Here is a 21,960-nt window from a genome sequence, read left to right as displayed (position 1 = left end):
TCCCTTTCCTTGAAACTGAGAATGTTGATATTTTGATGTTAACTGCATGTGGAGCATGCACACAATGTCTGTCATGCAGACATCAAGGTTCTGCATCTAAGAGCGTAAACGTCAATGAGGCGTGCCTGCTCGCAGATCCACAGGGAAAATGGCTCTGTAACGCTCTCTAATATGCTTTATCCTTCCAGTAGACTGCAACACTCCACTTCACTTCACACAGCTTCTGTTTTCACTCACCTAACCACTTATGCCAGTTCTCATGACATGGTTTTTATGATTGAACACTTTTGCACTCTTCTATCCAGGCTTCTGTTGGCCTAATTTATGAGAAGCAGGAGATTTGACCCACCATCTTTGGAGATGCAGTTTGAACTCCTGTCTTCAGTTCCTTTTGCTGTTCAGTTCATAATTTGACTCACCTGGGAAAGCTGGAAAACAGAGCATGGCGGCAAGTAGCTCCCTTTCCCGTTAGAGCGGAACAAAGTTAACAACGACCTGATTTTGGAACCTAGAGGCTAAACTCATAAACTTCTTATCTGCCACCTTACTTTTGAGTCATATACACTTCCTCCTCCGGCCACCTGTTTCAGCTTGAGAAGTCGGCTAATGTGTGGAACACCTTTTCATTGGTACACATAACTGAGCAAAACATTGGCTGTTGATCAATTGTTGTTTCTTCCTGCAGTTTTATTCATCATAGTTTTAAAAACAATGGGAACATCTAGCAGTGCATAACTGTGACTTCCTTCTTGTTTTTTCCAGTGTGTCTCAAAATCCTAAAGGGTTAGTTCACCCCAAAATGAATATTCTGTCATTAATTACTCGCCCTCATGTCTTTCCAAACCAGTAAGACTTTTGTTCATCTTTGGAATAAAAAATAAAGATCTTGTTGATGACAGAATGCTGTCAGATTTCCTTCCATAGATAGACAGTTTAAAATAGTTAACTTACAATTAAAAATTCTGATTATGTCCATGCAATGGAAGTCAGCGGTCACCATAACAGTTTGGTTACCAATATATTCAAAATATATTTTGTGTTCTTTAGAATAAAGAAGATCACACAGGTTTGGAACCACATGGGGGTGAATAAATGATGACAGAATTTTTATTATTGAACCTTATGCATCCTGGCAGTAGCCATTTGATATTTATGAGATATGGCATGATAACCATAATGCTCTACCATGTCTAGGCATGATTTACTTGCAGATGTTCTTATCATTCAAGACCTTGAGAATCACTCAAATGGTGCATTTTGCTTGAACAAACAAAAGTTGTACATCATCCTTCAGCTTTATAAATGACTGAGGGAGCCATACCAATAAGTAACCTTGAAACAGATTAGTCACCCTGTCATGGACACTACAGTATGCTCGTATTTGCCTGCATATCACCATTAGATGGAGCAGGACACAATAAAAAGATTCAATGCTCAATGTGGCGCCTAAAGAAGGGCATCTTTGAGATACTCAGTGTAACAATTCTGCAAAACAAACAGGATCATCTTTTATAGCTTCAAATAAGCTGCTCCGCACAATGTGATGAGAACAAATTTTCATGGAACAAATTCAGATTGTCCTTTTTTTAATTGTTGTCCTGTTTTTATAGTTAGAGTTAAATTGCAATATATTTGGTTTTGACTATTTGTATAAAGGTCTAAATGTCATCTACAGCTATGGAAAAAATTAAGAGACCCCTCCAAGTTCAGAAATCAATGTTAAGTGGTCTCTTAATTTTTTCCATAGCTGTATATATTATGAGAACTTGATGTTTGATTTCATTATCTGTTAAAGGTTTGAAGGATGAGGATTTTGACATACAACATTTACTCCATTTGAAAATCATTGTATAATAAATTGAATGTTGGGACATGATCATGTCAAAGCTGAACACAGATTCCTGATTTTCCACACTTCGTAGAACCTTGTGTTGCCCGATATTGAAGGTTTGTCATTTTATGACATTGTGTCCATGGGCTAGTCATTTATATTATCTTTATATTATTATTTTATTTGAGATCCAAGAACCACATCTGCAGCTCTTTTGCTGGCCCAGAGGGTTGTAAAAATCCCTCAAAAATGTTTTTTTTTTATTATTATTCTCATCCAGTATGTAACAACAGTCATTTTCTCATTGTGGTTTTTGATATGTTGCAGACGGTTGACCTTCCCTAATAATAGGGCCATGCTGAAATTGTAATTTCTTTAGAACTTGTTTACACAGTCATAACTACAGTAGTTACTGACTGTATAGTTAATTTCATGACCTATGCATCAGGTTTGATCTGTCATGAAAAAAGAACACAAGCCAACCCAAGTGTCAAATAGGAATATCCTGTTCATTAGGGGTATGAATGAAAAAGTGATGACATGATAATGCAAGGTTTGTTTATTAGAGTAACTCCCCAAAATTTCTGCTCTCTGAACTGGCAAGTGACTTTACTTGAGATGCAATGGATCATGGCCACCCACCTTGTGTTCTTTTCAAAGTAATGAAAAAAGAAACGTGTATTGTATTTCAGTTGATGTGGCTTCTATTACGACATGTGTTATTGAATTGGAAGGGAGAATATAATTGTCACATTCATTTAGCTCTTTTAAAGGGTAATAGAATAAAGAGAAGCACATTGTGACTCTGTGGTCTGTGCAAACGGTGGAGAAACTGGATGATACGCTGTGCTTTCTGTGTCCATGAACATCAGACAGTTCTGCTGTCATGAACTTGTCTTGTTTGTGTTGCTAATGCAAAGTGACAGTAGAAAAGTAGTAAATAGATGGTTTTAGAACCAATAGAGGAGTGTGTGGTGTAAAATAAATATCAACAGGACAATTGGAAAGTAAATCCGAAGAGTAAAGAGGCCCATTAGGCACAGTGGAAGAAAACTTTTTGTTCCCCCATCTGCATCTTGGAAAGAAAAGACTGAACAGGATGAAACATTTAAAAGCTATTGTTTGTTTGTGAGGCTCCTTCTGCTCCTTGAATCACTACAGTCTTTTGCAATTGATTTTTTTTAATAAATCTTTGAAGATTAGACATTACTTTGATTAATTGTTGAACATATGGCTCAAAAATAAATTTTCGTCACAGTTTGAGCTTGCACTGTGCATATGGGTAGTTGACAAGAAATACTTTAGGGAAGTTGACAATTTCAACATATACAGTACATTTACTATATGACAGCTTTTTAAAAAATGAATAAATTCATAATAACTTATGTAGCATCTATGATCTAATACTAATTGAAATCTTGATTTTAATAAAGACATTCCATGGACACGTTATGTGTCAACTGCCCATTTTGATTTTGTGCCTTGCCACATTGAGGCACCCAGGATGCTCATAGGAGACACTGAAATATCTGCACACGTTTGTCTGTTTGCGTCTTTGCGTGTCTGTGTCTGCGTTTTTGCGCACAGATCCCTGGGTTCTACCTCTCCAGTCAGTTGTTAACTAGGTGCATGTGTGAGGATGTGTAAAATTGACTGGAATGCTGTGCCCTGCCAAACCCCCTAGCCCGATACCCCCGTGGAGATAAGTGAGATAGAACAGGGGATGTCTCGCAGATCACTGCCCCATGACTGGCACACCCATCTCCCTTAACAGATCTTAACCTCTCCATCTTTTTTCCCCTACCTTCTCATGGGTTTTTCTTGCTAGCTGTCATCCCAGGACTGTAATGATTATGAAGGTCTTTCTGATGATTAACTGTTGTGCAAATAAGGTTAAAATTCTCTATTTTGTTCATGTCACTTACATTGTATGTTTACACACAACTTAAGGGGAAGTCAATTAAAGGTGCCCTCGAATGAAAAATTGAATTTACCTCAGCATAGTCAAATAACAAGAGTTCGGTACATGGAAATGACATACAGTGAGTCTCAAACTCCATTGTTTCCTCCTTCTTATATAAATCTCATTTGTTTAAAAGACCTCAGAAGAACAAGCGAATCTCAACATAACACAGACTTACGTAACAGTCTGTGTGTACGCCCCCAATATTTGCATATGCCAGCCCATGTTCCCAACATTATAAAAGGCATTAGACAAGGGCAGGCAGTAACGTCTGGATCTGCACAGCTGAATCATCAGACTAGGTAAGCAAACAAGACAATCAGCGAAAAATGGCAGATGGAGCAATAATAACTGACATGATCCATGATATCATGATATTTTTAGTGATATTTGTAAACTGTCTTTCTAAATGTTCCGTTAGCATGTTGCTAATGTACTGTTAAATGTGGTTAAAGTTACCATCGGTTATTACTGTATTCACGGAGACAAGAGCCGTCGTTATTTTCATTATTAAACACTTGCTGCCTGTATAATTCATAAACACAACTTCATTCTTTATAAATCTCTCCAACAGTGTAGCATTAGCCGTTAGCCACGGAGCACAGCCTCAAACTCATTCAGAATCAAGGTAAACAATATAACAGTATACAATACTCACATAATCCGACGCATGCATGCCGCATGCATGATGAACACTTTGTAAAGATCCATTTGAGGGTCATATTAGCTGTGTAAACTTTGTTTATGCACTGTTCAAGGCAAGCGCGAGCTCCGTGGGCGTGGAGCACGAGAATTAAAGGGCCAGTAGCCCTGAATCGGCTCATTTATAATGATGCCTCAAAATAGGCAGTTAAAAAAAATGAATTAAAAAAACTATATGGGGTATTTTGAGCTGAAACTTCACAGACACATTCAGGGGACACCTTAGACTAATATTACATCTTTTTAAAAAAAGTTCTAGGGCACCTTTAATTTAATCATATTTATCAAGTATTAGCGTAGATTTCAGTCTGAAGTCTTTTGCTTTTTGTCTATGGGTGACTCTCCAGTTGTCACTGATGATTGTCATTTGGACCTTTCTGGATTACAATCCACCATCAAAATAAGTTTAATTATTCCAACTGCTGTTAGAAAAGGCTATAATAATCCACTACCAGCAGCATCTAGCTGCCTATATAGCCTACTAGCAAAGACGCAAAGATGAACGGCTGCATGCTCGAATTTCTAGTGGAAACCCACTAGTACTGAATTTATTATAAAACATTATTACAGGCTTACCGTTGTGAATCGAGCTAAGGTAAGGAGATAGTTTTGAACACTGGCTGGTTATGTACTTGCTCAAAAATTGATTTTAGGATAATTCTTAAAGCTGCAGTCCATAACTTTTTTTTTTTCGATTAAGTATTTTCAGCAATTCAGCTTTTTTTTTTTTTTCTAATTTAGAAAAAATGTGTTTGTTTTTAATATGTTCTTCATTCTAGATCTAAAGAAATGCTCCCATCCCATTTGATTAGATTATTTCATGAATATAAAACAGTAAAGTGGATTGCTCTGCATTCACAAAGTCACAACCTGCATCATTGATTTAGAATGAATCACTCATGAATAACTCTAAAAGTACCAGAAATATGTTCACCTAAAATGTTCTTATTTGGATACATGATATTTGATTGAGATTTAAAGTGCAGAATGATTGCAGTTATCTCACATAATCATGATTTGATTGAATAACTGCAACAGGCCAACCTGATTTTTACTTATGTACAAAGATTCTTGTGTTTGAATCATAGGGTAAAGGTAGTGGAAATGAAGTGAACTTTACTCTTCTGTTAAACCCTCTAGTTTAAACATCCTCTGATCCAGTTTACCTCAGTGGGTGGAGATGTTGTTTGTGATGTGTTTAGTGTAATAAAATTAGATGCATTTGTAAGTCTTCTATGTGTTCATTGTGTTCTATGGTAAATATTTGTTTGCACCTCATCTCAAATGACTTACGTCTCGCTTTAGTACACATCAAATTGCAAAGGAAATCTTACATATAACTTTAACATTTATTTAGAAGCAAACAGCAGCCAACCCAAACACTGCAACCTCTCTGATGCTGGGAATAAAGGAGACATTCTACCATGACTCCCTCTTGCTCACTTCTTTGAAATGTGACTGGCACACTCTGTGTTTTTGTGTGTGTAAAGGCATGCATTTAAGGAAGTTACAGATCGGAACTAATGCTAGATTTGTATGCTTTAATAATTTGTTGTCATGGTCTTACTAAGGTGTTTAGCAACACAAACCACACCTTAAGTTAAGTTGTGGTTTTTAGCATGTTGCTAGGGTTCTGGGGTGTTTGGACATACTATATCCGCCATGTTGGCATTGTCATGTGACCTACAACATCAGATGCACACTTCAGAATCTCAATAAAGTAGTTCACTCCTTTATGAATACTTTGGATTCGGACATGGTACTAATTAGATTTTTTGCATACTATTTAGTAGGGAAATATTCATACCAAGGACCGTAATAATTCTTTTCACAACCACCACTAATGAAATGTGGAAAATCCCTTAGTTTGCACAGAAGGCTTTCATTCAGTTTTCCCCATTTCCAAAAATCATTTCCTCTGTAAAATATAGTGCTGAATTAAACTCTCCAGTCTGAAAGAGAAAACATTAAGAATGAACTTACTAATGAAACATGGCGTAACTTTAAATTATTTTAAACATTTTTTTCTGCTTTGAGAAAGGTATAAAATTAATTACTTGCCTTTTTCCCCCTTTTTAGTATGTGGCTCTCAGTCTTGTGAAATGTGTTAACAGTGCTGGATGATATAGTACACAGGCCATGATTAATATGATAGCGTTAGAGCCGTGCGGATGTGTGATCATACCCACACTTCCTCTTCACTCAGTGGAAGCAAGTCATTTGAGGAGTTTTTTTCCTTACACACACACACACACACACACATGCTTTCTTCATGCACCCACGCACACACATGTACACACTTCCTTCATAGTCTGAGGGTGAACAATCATCAACGAAATGTCCTGATGAGAAAGGATATTAACACATCTCTTGACCAAATGTTTGGCCCGCACAAGATCAGGATCAGTCTCTTTGAATAGTTGCCAAGGGCATCAAGGTCAAGCAGCTCATATTTGCTCATGAATTTTAAGATTTTGTGTGTTTGTGTGAGTGTGAGATCCTTGTAAACCATACATTATGGGGACAAAATGTCCCCACAAAGATGGCAATACCCAAAATCCTTGTTGGGGACATTTTCGGTCTCCATTATGAAAACAGCCTATAAATCAAATCATACAAAGTGATTTTTTTTTTTTGTAAATGTAAAAATGCTGAACTTTTTTTTTTTTTATTTAGATAGATTTTTAGTGAATCAGTTTGTTTTTGCATTGAGCAAGTAAATGTACTGGTTAAAAAGCAAATGATTCACATATTCAAGCATGTAATGTAGCTTAATATGCAGTCAAAATAAGGCAAAATAAACAGACAGGGTGATCAAACCTATGGAGATTGTGGATAAAGGACACAAGACCACAGCAATGTATGTATATTTCTTGGATGAGCAGTCCTTCATACAGCAAACTTCATTATTCAGAAAAATTTGACCTCTGAATTTCACAATTGACCAGAATAAGGTATTACATAGAGTCGTCTTACAAATTAACTTCTGCTGTTCATCATTATAGTCTTGATTCAGTTATATTCTAGTTCCCTTTCGATACTTCACTCGTACTGCGTATGGGGAAAGGTCTCCCTTTTTCCCCGCTGCTGAAGCCTTTTTCAATAACGCAGTGTAACTGCACCGTCATTGGTTCACTCATAGACAAGTTGTTGAACCAATGGCGGCGCGGCATAGCTGCGCGGCCTATGGCGACAAAGCGCGCGAATATTCCCGCCGAAATGGGCGGGGTATAGGGCTATATAAGCAGGCGTTTCGCCATAGGATTTCAGTGTTTTCTCCTTCAGCGACGACATCTACTTCTCTTCGCTGATCTCCGCCTGAAGCCGAAGAAGCTCGCCGCCTTCTGCTCTCGCCGCCGTCTGAAGAGGCTCCCGCAGCGGACTCGCCTGGACTCGCCGGTGGAAGAAAGCGCCGGCGCCCTCGCGGACTGCAGCTTCTAGCGCCGTCGCCGAGCCGCCGCCTCCCGCTTCCCGCTTCCGGCCGCTTCCTGTGCGTCCCCTGCCGCCATCCGGCGCGCCGCCTGAGAGCTTCATCCGCGGCTTAAGCGCCGCTCTAAAGAGCGATTTCCAGCGGTTTTCACCGCTCTAAGAGCTTCCGCGGCCCTCGCCGCTCTAAAAGAGCCACCCAATTGCCGTTTTCACGGCAGCGGCGTCTCACGATGCCCCGCCACTCATGTGGTACTTGCAGGGCCCCCCTGCACGACGACGATGGACACAGCGAGTGTGTCGCTTGCCTGGGCAAGCCCCACGCAGACGGCGCGCTCGCTGGAGACTCATGCCCGCACTGCGAGTGCGCGAGTCTCGCTTCCCTGCGCTCGCGGGTCGCCTTCTTCACTGAAGGCGATCTCGCCGCTCGCGCCCTCCCGTCTCCTTCCTCCCGCGAGCCGGTGAGGAAAAGACAGCGGGGTAGAGCGACTCAGCGCCAGGAGTTGAGCGAGCTCACGCCGGCCCAGCCCCGCGTGCCTCGCCCTCTCCTCCCAGGGAACTCTCTCCCGTTCTGTTCTCTCGCCCTGAGCAGCGTCCCTCCGCAGAAGCGAGTGACCTCGTCTCATTCGGGGGAACAGACGACGAACAAGACGACTCCATGTCTCTTGCGGCTTCCGAAGCGGAAGGATGGGCTGGCGAGCCGGAAGACCCCGCTCCACCGCCTCCCTTGGAACCCATCGAGCATGGCCAGGGCATGGATGCCGAGCTCTTCCGCATCCTGTCTAGAGCCGTTGAAGAACTGGACCTCGAGTGGGCCCCTCCAGAGGAGCCGTCTCGCAGCCGCCTGGACGAATGGTTTCTGCCAGGCCGCCGCCAAGCACCTCGCCAGCGTTCAGCGCCCTTCTTTCCTGAGGTCCACGAAGAGCTGACGAAGTCGTGGCGCGCTCCTTACTCTGCCCGCCTCCACACTACGCACCGCTCCGCCCTCACCGCCGTCGACAGCGCCGAGGAGAAGGGATACGAGCGCTTGCCACCCCTAGATGAAGCGGTGGCTGCTCACCTCTGTCCTCCCGCGGCTGTGGGTTGGAAGACGAAGAGGGCCCTTCCTTCCAAGCCCTGTCGGACCACCTCTACTCTGGCTGGACGGGCTTACACCTCGGCGGGCCAAGCTGCCTCTGCGCTCCACACCATGGCCATATTTCAAGCATTCCAGGCCAAACTCCTCCGCTCTCTGGATGAGTCTGGAATCGACGCGCCAGCCTTCAAAGATCTCCGCAGCGCCACGGATCTTGCCCTGCGAGCTACGAAGGCTACGGCCCAGGCCATCGGTCGTTCCATGGCCAGCCTGGTCGTGTTGGAGCGCCACCTGTGGCTCAACCTAACGGAGATCAAAGACCTAGACAAGACGGCCTTCTTAGACGCCCCGGTCTCGCCTTCTGGTCTCTTCGGGCCTGCAGTGGATGGCTTCACTGAGCGCTTTACTGCCGCGCAGAAATCGTCTCAGGCTATGAGGCATTTCTTGCCTAAGCGCTCCAGCTCCGCTTCTGCGTCTAGCCGCCCCAGGACTGCGCCGGCTCAGCAGAACAAACCAGCCCCACCTGCAACACAGGCAGCGCCGCCCCAGGAGCATCGCCAGCGCTCGCGCCCTGCGAAGCGCCCTCCCTTCCCGAGGCGCCAGGGACCCCGGCCCAGGATTGTGCTGGACCCGGTGCCTCCGAAGTCGTCCTGATTCGTCGGACAGGAAGAGGATGGGGGACCGTCCCGTTACGACCGGACCACCCCAAAAGCTCCCACGAGTAATTTCCCCTCCGCCTCGTTTATTTCCGGGCGTGGGAAACATACTCCAAGTGACAGCTGGGCCCACACCTGTTGCGCCCACTCCAAACGCCGTTTTCACGGCGGACAAATTTTACCTCATCACAAAAGAGCAAATTTCCTCTTCCACCCCTCGCGGTGTACGACCCTCTCAACGGCGGTCTGTCACCCAACATTATTCAACCCCTAGCCACTCGGGCCGAGGCCTGGCAGGCCATCCCCGATGTGTCAGAATGGGTCATGGGGATCGTAAACCAGGGCTACTCGCTCCAGTTTGCACGACGGCCCCCCCGCTTCGCCGGGGGTGCTTCAAACATCGGTCAATCCGGACGACGCTCATGTCCTCCGGGCCGAAGTCATGTCGTTGCTGGAAAAAGGAGCTGTGGAAATGGTTCCTCCGTCAGAGAGCGAGACAGGCTTTTACAGCCGCTACTTTCTGGTCCCCAAAAAGGATGGCGGTCTCAGACCCATCCTAGACCTCAGGCTTTTGAATCACTCCCTCATGAGACGGAAGTTCAAAATGCTGACGCTGAAGCAGATCCTCGCGCACATTTGCCCCGAGGACTGGTTCTGCTCGCTGGACCTGAAGGATGCGTATTTTCACATCCAGATAGCCCCCCGTCACAGACGATTCTTGAGATTCGCATACGAAGGGGTGGCATACCAATATACGGTCCTGCCCTTCGGGCTGTCTCTGGCTCCCCGCACTTTCACCAAGTGCATGGACGCGGCGCTTTCCCCTCTGAGACAGATGGGAATCCGGGTTCTGAATTATCTCGACGACTGGCTCATCTTAGCCCGTTCGCGAGACGAGCTGGAGAACGCCACAGATCCGTGCTCCTCAGCCATCTACAATGCCTGGGTCTCAGGGTCAACTTAGCCAAGAGCTCGCTATGCCCCACTCAACGAATTTCGTTTCTGGGAGCAGTTTTCGACTCGGTCCGTATGACGGCAGTAGTCTCGCCAGAGCGCGCCCTGGCAATTCAGCAGCTCACGGCATCTGTCACGAACAAAGCCTATCTCCCTCTGAAGTTTTTCCAGAGGCTGCTAGGGCTGATGGCTTCCGCCTCCCCGGTGCTGCAGCTAGGCCTTCTTCGGATGCGGCCTCTTCAGTACTGGTTGAAGTTCCGGGTTCCTCCCAGCGCATGGCGGCACGGCCGCCTATGTCTCAAGGTCAATCGGGCCTGTCTTCTAGCCCTGAAACCTTGGATGGATCCAGTATGGTTCCAACGCGAGTCCCCTTACAGGCGGTCTCACGGAGGACGGTGCTCTCAACAGACGCCTCCAACTTGGGCTGGGGCGCTGTGTGCGAGGGCAGACCGGCCTTCGGCTCGTGGAGCCACGAGGAAAGCCATCTACACATCAACTGTCTAGAGATGCTAGCAGTGATGAAAGCCCTTCAGTTCTTTCAGGCTTACTTGACGGGACGTCATGTTCTAGTTCGGTCAGACAGTATGACGGTGGTGTCATACCTGAACCACCAAGGCGGTCTTTCGTCCAGCCGCTTATGCGCTCTGGCGAAACGTCTGCTGGAATGGGCTCTTCCGAGGCTTCAGTCGCTCAGAGCGACTCATGTTCCTGGCAGGAACAATCTGGGTGCGGACATGTTGTCACGGAGCAACATCCCCTCCGACGAGTGGATGCTCCACCCCCAAGTGGTCCTCACGATCTGGGAGTTCTTCGGGAAGGCAGAGGTAGACCTCTTCGCCTCAGAAGACAACTCTCATTGCCCAACATTTTTCTCGAAGGAAGTAGATGCTCTGGCCCACACATGGCCCAGCACGCTCCTTTATGCTTTCCCTCCGATCGCACTGATCCCCCAGGTCATCAGGCGTATCAGAGAAGACCAGCACAGAGTCCTTCTGGTGGCCCCGCTCTGGAGGAACCAGGTTTGGTCCTCAGAGCTATTCAGGCTCTCTCTAAGAGCCCCGTGGCCGATTCCCCTGAGACGGGACCTCCTCTCTCAGGCAAACAGAACAATCTGGCACCCACAGCCGCAGCTCTGGGCTCTGCACCTCTGGTCCCTCGATGGGAGCCGACTAGCCTCCCCGAGGACGTCCTAAATACCATTTCTCAGGCTAGAGCCCCATCTACGAGGCGCCTCTACGACCAGAAGTGGTCAGTCTTTGTTGATTGGTGTTCAACACGCAACATAGACCCTGTGGAGAGTGACGTATCTTCCATACTGTCTTTCCTCCAAGAACGCTTGGAAATGGGCGCTCCCTTCCACGCTTAAGGTTTACGTAGCAGCCATTGCAGCGTTCCACGCTCCTATTGCTGGCCAATCGGTGGGACGAAACGGGCTTGTGATCCGTTTTTTGAGAGGTGCTAGGCGTTTGAATCCTCCTCGCCCTCTCACTATTCCCTCCTGGGACCTCTCGTTGGTCCTCAGGGCCTTGAAAGGAGCCCCATTTGAACCAATGGGTTCAGCCGACCTCAGGCCCCTAACACTAAAACCGATCTCTGCTACTAGCACTAGCATCGGTAAAGCGTGTTGGCGATTTGCAGGCCCTCTCTGTGAACCCTGCATGCCTCGAATTCGGGCCTGGTGACTCTAAGGTCGTTCTGAAACCTAGGCATGGCTACGTCCCTAAAGTGCTCTCAACTCCGTTTAGAGCTCAGGTCATCTCGCTCTCTGCTCTTCCTCCCTCGGCGGACGAACCAGAGCTGCAGCTACTCTGCCCAGTCAGGGCATTGAGGACCTACATAGACCGATCACAGTCTTTCAGACTGTCGGATCAGCTCTTTGTTTGTTTTGGCGGCCGCACCAAAGGGTCTCCGGTCTCGAAACAACGCATTTCCCGTTGGATAGTGGATGCTATTAACCTGTGCTACTCCTCACTGGGCACTAATTGCCCCATAGGAGTCAGGGCCACTCCACTAGAGGAATGGCTTCCTCGTGGGCTTGGTCCAACGGAGTTTCCATCCAAGACATCTGTGAGGCGGCCGGCTGGTCTTCGCCGTCCACCTTTGTCAGGTTCTATCACCTCGATGTCCCGACCTTACAAGCTCGGGTCCTGTCGGTGTGATTAGCGGCTTCCAACAGGTCCCGCTTCCACGCCACCATAGGAAGTATCTTCCTTCAGTGTAACCATGGGTTCGGTTAGGCTTTGCCTCCGCTTGTCCTTTTTGCCCCCCTCTGGGTGGCCAAATGCAAGCTATATCGTTCCCAGCCGTGGCACGGCGTGGTTGAATTCGTTCCCCATACGCAGTACGAGTGAAGTATCGAAGAACGTACTCGGTTACTAACGTAACCTCGGTTCCCTGAGATACGGAGCAGTACTGCGTCACTTGCCGTGCCACGAGGCTGCGGCTCAGGGTCGTCGCTTCAGTCGATTGACACTGAAATCCTATGGCGAAACGCCTGCTTATATAGCCCTATACCCCGCCCATTTCGGCGGGAATATTCGCGCTTTGTCGCCATAGGCCGCGCGGCTATGCCGCGCCGCCATTGGTTCAACAACTTGTCTATGAGTGAACCAATGACGGTGCAGTTACACTGCGTTATTGAAAAAGGCTTCAGCAGCGGGGAAAAAGGGAGACCTTTCCCCATACGCAGTACTCGTTCCGTATCTCAGGGAACCGAGGTTACGTTAGTAACCGAGTACGTTTTCTTTTTAGTTTAAAAAATAAAAAAAATAAAAAATTCTAGTTTGTTTTTGTCTGTTCAAGTGTGATTCAAGTTTGATTCAAAACTCATTATACAGCATCTGTCAAAACTTTGGAAATATTAAACTTTGATGTCAGTTGAATTTTCAGTATCATTACTCCAGTCTTCAGTGTCACATGATCCCTCAGAAATCATTCTAATATGCTGATTTGGTGCTTAACCATTTCTTATCATTATCAATGTTGAAAACAGTTGTGCTGCTTAATATTTTTGTGGAAACTGTGATAATTTTTCTGATTCTTTGATGAATAGAAAGTTCAATGAACAGTATTTATTTACATTTATTAAATTTATTAAAGTATTTATTAAATAGAAATTTGTCTTTACTGTCACTTATCAATTTGATGCATCCTCAATAAATAAAAGTATTAATTTCTCCCTCTTTTTTTTAATCTTACCACAAATATTTGAGTGGTATTATTTCCACAAAAATATTAAGCAGCAAGAACTGTTTTCAACATTGATAATAGATACTAATAAATGTTTCTTGAGCTGCAAATCAGCATATTAGAATGATTTCTGAAGGATCATGTGACAATAAAGACTTGAAGTAATGATGCTGAAAATTCAGATTGTATTCATCATATAAAATATTCACACAAGACATGTCATTTCAGTGCACAGTGTCTGAACCCTTAAAAATGACATCTTTGTGCATCATTAAACTGTTAGTAGGAGTGTACATCCAGTAAATATGAATGGGAACAGATGTAATGCTCATGATCTGGTTGCTGTTTCCATGTTTGTACGAGCACTGGCCTTTGAGGTTGTTCCATTTTTGGATATGTATTTCATTTTGATACTCTACGTATTTAGTAAACTCTGCAGTGGCTGATGTGTAATGCAAATATTTAGAAAGTTCTGTTTACACTACCTCATTTATTGAAATTTTGTAACATGCTAATTCTCGTGTTCGTCTCTGTCTCTACAGCCAATGGTATGTACATGGGAAGCCAAGAAATGAGACTGGTTGTAGAAAGAGACAACGCAACCATACGTCAACACCTCAGCAAGGTAATGAAAAGTAAATTAGAGTGATGTACCAAATAAAAACAGAAACTAAAAATTCAGGACACATGGCCAAAAACCGAAAGCACTCATTTAAAATTAGCCTTTGTTTGGAATAACTATCAATTCCATTAATGTTTATACGATTTAGTCATTTATTTCAGATAATAAGGAAAGATGTAAGGAACAATATTTAAAATGCTGTTTGAATAAAATGACAGTCTAGATAAAATTGTTTAATTATGTACATGTCAGAATTGATCAAGTTACTTTAAACAAACTCTATTCTAAACAGTCTCAAACAGATTTGTGGCTAATACAAGAACATCTGTATCTTACAATGTATCTTATGAGATGTTGTGTTAGTCTATCACTGTCTCTATAATACATGCTTTGTTAATCAGTCAATATGCATTTTATTTAATATAAATAAATATTACAATTAAATAGGGATTTTCAATTTCTCAAAAATTTTAATCTATAAGTGATAAAGAGCCAATAAATATACTATTTTGTCAGAATAAAAAATAAAATCAATAATTTCAATTGCTATAGTCATCACATTATAATGTACTGTATGAAAATGGATGTTTATTTTGAGATTTGCCAAAGATTGCATTTAACAAAGTTATTAAATTAATCATGTTTTTAAAGATTAACTGAACCCTTTCATGCATGAATTATTAAATCACAAAGTAATATTTTTTATATTTTTTTTTTTTTACTTTTAAACAAGTGAAAAATCCCAATATATCCCAATGATATCCCAATAACATTTTTTTCCCAATATATTTTATTTTGATGGAGACATATCTGTCACCATGCATCAACGGTATAAAAAGTGATTCAATAGAACTTATTGCTTGGTCTAAAAATATCTTTAAAAACATGCATGTTTTTAAAAAATTTACCATGAGCAAATGTATGAATGCAAACAAGAAGACTTCAGATGCAAAAGCCTCTAAGTCGTCTGACATTTTTCTTTGAAATTAAATTATATGTATAGGTTTCTGTATAAGTACCAGTACTTCTGAATGGGATGAGGCTGGGATTTAGCGGGTTTGAAAATAAAAAAAAATTGGCCAGCTTTTATTTAAAACTATTAAACCAGTATCATACATGAGCACAAATACACACACACACACCCTTGAATGCAATCGTACTTTCATATCCCTGTCCTTGTTTACCTACACTGACCTAATAAATAAATATAGACTGTATAGGCCTAAGGATTGAAATAAATTATAAAATCTGAAGACTATTTAATATTGCTGTTTAATAAAACTAAGTGTAAATTATATCATAATTTTAACTAAAACATACAAATAAGGAGGAACCCATATATAGGCCCTTTAGTATACCCTTTGGTGCATGACGTCCACTGTAGTGGACAGATGTATTTTGTGTCACAGAAAAAAATGTACAAGAAAAATATTGTTAAAATCTGGATTAAGATATTGCTTACATCCTATTTAGCTGAAAAAATATTTTTTGTACCAGTCTGTTTTTCTTAGAATATAAGGATTTAACACTTATTCCGAAGGTACTTTGTGCATCTTCTCTTCCCCTTTGAATTATACGATGTAATATCTTAAAACAACAAAGAGATATAAATACACTAATTAATTGGAATCGTAGACGAGGCTTTGGGTATTTACCACTTTGTGGTTGGGGCATGGTACTACAACCTAAATGGTTAAAAATGGCTTCCAAATATCTGTGTACTGTAGTGGACACCACACTCTAAAAAAATGCTGGGTTAAAAACAACCCAAGTTGTTTAAAAATTGCTATATGGCTAGCTTAAAATGAACCCAAAATAGTTGGGAAATTAAAAACCAGATGCAATTAGAGGCAACAATAATAGACAAAAGATGAATGTTTATAAATAACCTTTAATATTTTATTAATATAAATTTAATAGTTTAATCGTTTATTAATATAAATGTATTAATAAGCAATTTAATAAATGTTTATTGTTTAATAATTATTCATTGAACATTAATAAATGTTCATTTCCAACATACTTTGGGTTAATTTTAATTAAGCAATACAGTAATTTTTAAACAATAGTTGAGTTAAATAAAACTACCCAGCAGGTTGGGCAAACATTTAACCCTACCACTGGGTTAAAACAACCCAATTGCTGGGTTTGTCCATTTTCAACCCAACTTGGGTTGTTTTTAACCTGTTTTTTTAGAGTGCATGCATGAAAGGGTTAAAATGAGGATGGCAAAGGTAATATAAATGTAAAAAAGTGGAAATGAGCATGTATATTTAAATAAGGAATATCGACTGATATACCAATATTGACTGTTACTGAATTAAAAAAATATATATATATTGTACGGATATGTTGTGAATCCCCGACATTATTAATCTCATTAACTGTAATTGTTGAATGTTTCTTTTTTTTCTTTTTTGTTAAAGGGGTCTTATTATGCTTTTTCGCTTTTTCAACTTTAGTTAGTGTGTTATGTTGCTGTTTGAGCATAAAAAGATGCAAATTTACAAAGATCAAAGTCCAATCAAAAGGGAGAAATTTTATTTAACAGAATCCACTTTCCTCTTACTCGTTTGGACTACAATGCATTGTTTCGTCACCGTTAATCACCGTTAATAATCTCCGTCCACAGAATATGCAAAAAAAAAAAAGAAAAGGGGGACGAGGCCTTGGTGAGCTGCATTAGAGAAGACAGTGTTGTCACTGTCAAAGAGATGCTGTTTTTTCCACCCCGTTTCCAAAACTCATTTGTTTGACCTTCCTAAGGCTGATGAACAAAAATGTATTTTAAACACTGCTCCTGAACATTATAACCCCAGCGTTTATCTTTGTGCTGCACATTTCATGGAGAACAGATTCCAGAACCTAAAAGAGTACAATGCAGGATACACCCAAAAGCTTCTCCTGAAATGGAGCAGTTCCCACTTTGTCGGGACAGTCTGTTGTTTATGTCTTATTTGTAGTTGTTTTTGATGAACATTTTGCTCGCCTGCTAGCCAACATTAGTGTTGATACAGTGCTTACTGTAGCTTTTGTAAGCTCTCGCTTTCGTAAGGCTGTCCACCGTCCCATAGGAAAATTAATCGTGGCTTTGTGATCGATAACTGTTTGTATTACCATAGTTTTCCAACAAATATCATGATTAAAGGGTGTATAACATCGTATCTAAAATGTCTAAAAAAATTACAAAAAAAACATATCACTCTGAAACGTGCTGTAAAATCTGTGCATACAAAGTCATGAAATCCATTCTGCACAATCCTCGTGTTTAGTAACATTAAGTCTGAGCCTTAATTATTTACACCTGAGCTGAACATGCAATGATAAGGGGCGTGACATATCCCGAAAACACGCCAAGCGGTGCCAATCACAACACACTGGGCCAGCTAATCAATCAGAGCACATTTCGTTGTTTTGGAAGGAGGGGCTTCATTTAAACAGGAACTATTCACCGCATTCAAACCAGAATGGGGAGAGAGGTGCTGTAATAATGTAAAATATGTGGAAAATATTTTTTTTGTTTTTAACAATCAAGCATGAAAGCATATTCTAGTACACCCCAAAAACAAAATCCAGACTTTGTAAAGGGCGTAATGGGACCCCTTTAATTTTCTTTGTCTGTGGCCAAAATGTTGACGCATCACTAGTAGATGACTGTAGTAAGTAGCCAACAGCATTGTTCCCCATGCATGGGTATTTGTTTTTACTGAAACAATCAGATGACACAGCTTTCCTTAATTTCCTACATATTAAGGGAGTTGATCAAAGAGATTCTGGAAACCTCTAAACATGTTAGACGCAGATGAAACCCATGCTGACTTACCCTCAGAGAGCTGATAACCAATCAAACGATATCAGATCTCAAAGCACATTGAGCAGTTTTTTCAATGGAAGCATGGGCGGAAGAACCATGTGTACCTTTCAGTACTGTGGTGTGATGCAAGGCAGAGACTGTGTACACATGCAGAGAAGCTGCTGATGGTCTATATCTGTCAACAGTTAAAAAGGTGATATCTTCACTGCCCTTAAGAGTCACATACTCAAGGCCTGCTTCTTAGGTTACACATAGCACCTTGACTCGAAGAAATTCTTTGTCAAAGCTTCAGAAATACCCTTGAGTCTGGAAACTGATCATATGTTTTCCCGGTTCGATCTGTTTATCCCACCCATAATTCCATGGAGGAAGGAAGCTCTTACTTTTCTCTCCATGTCTCTGACTACCATTGTCTGTTTGTCCGTATGGGTGTCAGAGTATGTGGCATTCTTTGGTATCAGCTTCACAGTCTGTCTAGCTTGCCAATAGCGATGCTAGAATAATTTTCTTCCGAAAAAGCTGAAGGTGAAGACAGGAGGTCATATGTTTAAACCCCTCTCAGCCTTAAACCACATGCATCTGACTCCTCTATTAGATTTATGGGCTGTGGTGAAATCGATCAGACCGACAGATGTAGAACCCATCACGATTAACTGGTACAGTCGGCAAAGGCTAAACATTATGCAGTTTGTCAGAGAAATCATGCAAAGCAGTTGACAAGAGAATTTGATCTTTCTATTGTGTACGGCTCTCGAGGTCTCACCAATAAATAGCATTTAGAAATCTGCACGGGTGGTTTTTCCTTTCACATTGATGTTATTGGCATCGTTCAGCCGAGGTTACGGCAGCCTAAATGAAGGAAATACCCTTCAAGTGTCCACACTGGTGTCCGAGGGGACGCGGTGGACGTAGCGGATTTAATGTCAATCTTTCTTATATTTTGTTTTATTGAAATGCAATCTTGATTGTTTTCCCATTTGGATCCTGTATGAAGTTCTTAATGTGCTACGCCTTTGTTAAAGACTTTCTGCAAGATTTCTTAAAGGATTAGTTCACATCAGAATTTAAATTTTCTGATTTAGTCACCCCCATGTCATCCAAGATGTTTATGTCTTTCTTTGTTCAGTCGAAAAGAAATTAAGGTTTTTGAAGAAAACATTCCAGTATTTTTCTCCATAATATAGAGGGCTTCACTGTGGTACAATTGGTTGAAGGTCCAAATTGCAGTTTCAAGTACCAATCCAGTATCTACAAAGTGAAGTCAAACAGCCTTTGCAAAAGAAGGTAAAACAGCTTTTCCAGTGTGATTACCTCATGCGTGGCGCATCGCAGAGCTAGTGCAAGATGAGCATTTGTGATTAAAAAGTATATACTTTTTTTTTTTTTTTAATAGAAAATGACCAACCGTTTCACTAGACAAGACCCTTATTCCTCGGCTGGGATAGTCTAGAGCCCTTTGAAGCTGCACTGAAACTGCAATTTGGACCTTCAACCCATTGTAACCCAGTGAACTCCACAATATGGAGAAAAATCCTTGAATGTTTTCTTCAAAAACCTTAATTTCTTTTAAAAACATTTTAATGAATTAAGTTAGAATTAAGTTATTCTGCTTTAAAGATTTATGACACATTACGAATAGTACTGTGATGTTTTATCTGCCAAATTATATTTGACTGATCATATCTGGAATCAAAATGAGAGTTTTTGACTATAGGGCTGTCAATTTATTGCCTTAATTAGTACAATTTTATATATATAAATATATATTTATATTTTATATATATATATATATATATATATATAATTTTTATATATATAGATATATATATATATATATATATATATATATATATATATATATATATATATATATATATATATATGTGTCATTTTTATTTATTTCTCTTATTGTAATATTATTGTATTATATTTTATTATTTATTTTATAACATTTTAAAACATTTTAAATAAATTCTTTAAAAAAAATCATTTAAACATAAACAGTCTTTTATTAGGGGCTTTTCTCAACAAACATTGATTTATGCAATTACTTAACATTGTATAATTTTATTAATTTTATTAAAACTTTTAATAATTTGATAGCATTAGTTAAATTCTTTTCACAAAGAAAAAAGTTTTAGAGCTTCAAATTATGACACACGTCATTCATTGATAGTTGCTTCTGACATCTTGAGGAGTGCTGAGGAAAATGAAGCAGCACGTACTACAGACTCCAGTGGTGGTCCAGTGGTGGTCTGAGTTCCTATGTGAATCACATGTGAGGGCTACTACTTTTGTTATTCTTACATCATAGATTGTGACTTTAAAATGAAAGACATACAGGTACTAGTTCGCTCTCAAATGGCTTTTAAAAAAACAGAAAAGCCTTGTGTTTATTGTTGAAGCTCTGCTATCATTATGATGCATGGTCATAATGGTGAATCCCACATACACAGGAACAAACCTAACTCATGTTAATGTCTTAATCGGCTCTGGGTGTTCTGTTGATTTTGTTTTCCTCTGTCAGATTATTTTTTACTATGGAGCCACGGACCACTGGTGCCCTGTGCAGTATTACCATGATATCAGAAAGGACTTCCCCGAAGGGGACATTCGTCTGTGTGAGAGAGGCATCCGACATGCGTTCGTCCTGGATTCAGGGGAGGAAATGGCTAACATGACGGCTGAGTGGATATTTGATGACTTGAGGATGCTCTGACTACCAGAATAACATTTATTTAACTTCACGGTCTATCAGACAAAAATTCTAACAGCCCCCGTGTGAGTTTATTTATTTTTTTTTTTAATACGGCCATTATTTTAGAATGTATTAAGGCTAATTCACACTGCACCAACAGATGCCGACCAACGCAGACAATCACCAGATTACAGTACATCACTTGTCAGACATTCCATGACCCTTCCATGAAGATGTTCAATCGGCAACAGATGACGAGAGGAGTAATACACCGATCCAACAACAAAACCCAAAGTAGTGTCTGTTGCCGTTGGTCGGCATCTGTCGGTGTCACATGACACTTCAGTCACAATGGAGCTGTATGACTGTTGTATTGGTGACTTTTCAATGTGAAATATATCATATTTTAATTCTCAAATATGTGCAAGTAAAAGTATCTTGTCCTTCAACTTTGCAGTGTATTGCTTTATTTATTTTAGTGGAACACTGTAAATTTTCAAAATTCACTTAACCAAACAAGTCACTTTAGAACAAGATTCTTATATACAGCAACAGCCTGGCATGACGATATTGTCCTCTTAATGAGGATTTTTATAACATCATAAAATTGTATAGTAGTTTTATATATATATATATATATATATATATATATATATATATATATATATATATATATATATATATATATATATATATATATATATATATACAACTGAAGTTAAAAATAAAAATAAGTATGGTTTAATTAAAATACTTAAATATTGTTAATAAAACATTTGCAGTTGAATCAATAAAAGCTTGTAAAGTAGTCCAATTTTAGCATTTTTTGCTGTTGATTTCTGTCACTGGGATTTTGAATGTAACATTTCTATGTATCGCTATAATTTAATATAGTTAAATTACAATGTTTATTGTATGAAGCGTTTTGAATATTCTGAAATTGAGTATTTGAGTAGGGAGGAAAGCTTTTGCTGAATATTGCTTTAGCATTGTATATCACTGTAGGATCTCTTGAACCTTTTCTTTTTGC

At 40.9% G+C, this 21,960-nt stretch overlaps 1 protein-coding gene across 2 annotated transcripts in view; it reads left to right on the top strand.

Moving 5' to 3' along the window:
- ldah (lipid droplet associated hydrolase) overlaps positions 1-21,485 on the top strand; it is a 54,154-nt gene extending 32,669 nt beyond the window's left edge. For both annotated transcript variants that reach the window (XM_067367648.1, XM_067367649.1), the window contains 2 exons: positions 14,339-14,421; positions 20,760-21,485. In XM_067367648.1, the coding sequence (XP_067223749.1) occupies positions 14,339-14,421; positions 20,760-20,951 (275 nt within the window). In that variant the 3' untranslated portion in view covers positions 20,952-21,485. The remainder of the gene's footprint in view (positions 1-14,338; positions 14,422-20,759) is intronic.
- The last annotated feature ends 475 nt before the right edge of the window (positions 21,486-21,960 follow it).

Source organism: Chanodichthys erythropterus, chromosome 18, assembly GCF_024489055.1.
Source record: "Chanodichthys erythropterus isolate Z2021 chromosome 18, ASM2448905v1, whole genome shotgun sequence".
Taxonomy (NCBI): Eukaryota; Metazoa; Chordata; class Actinopteri; order Cypriniformes; family Xenocyprididae; genus Chanodichthys; species Chanodichthys erythropterus.
Note: the sequence above shows the minus strand (reverse complement) of the source record. Positions and strands in the feature narration are given on the sequence as shown.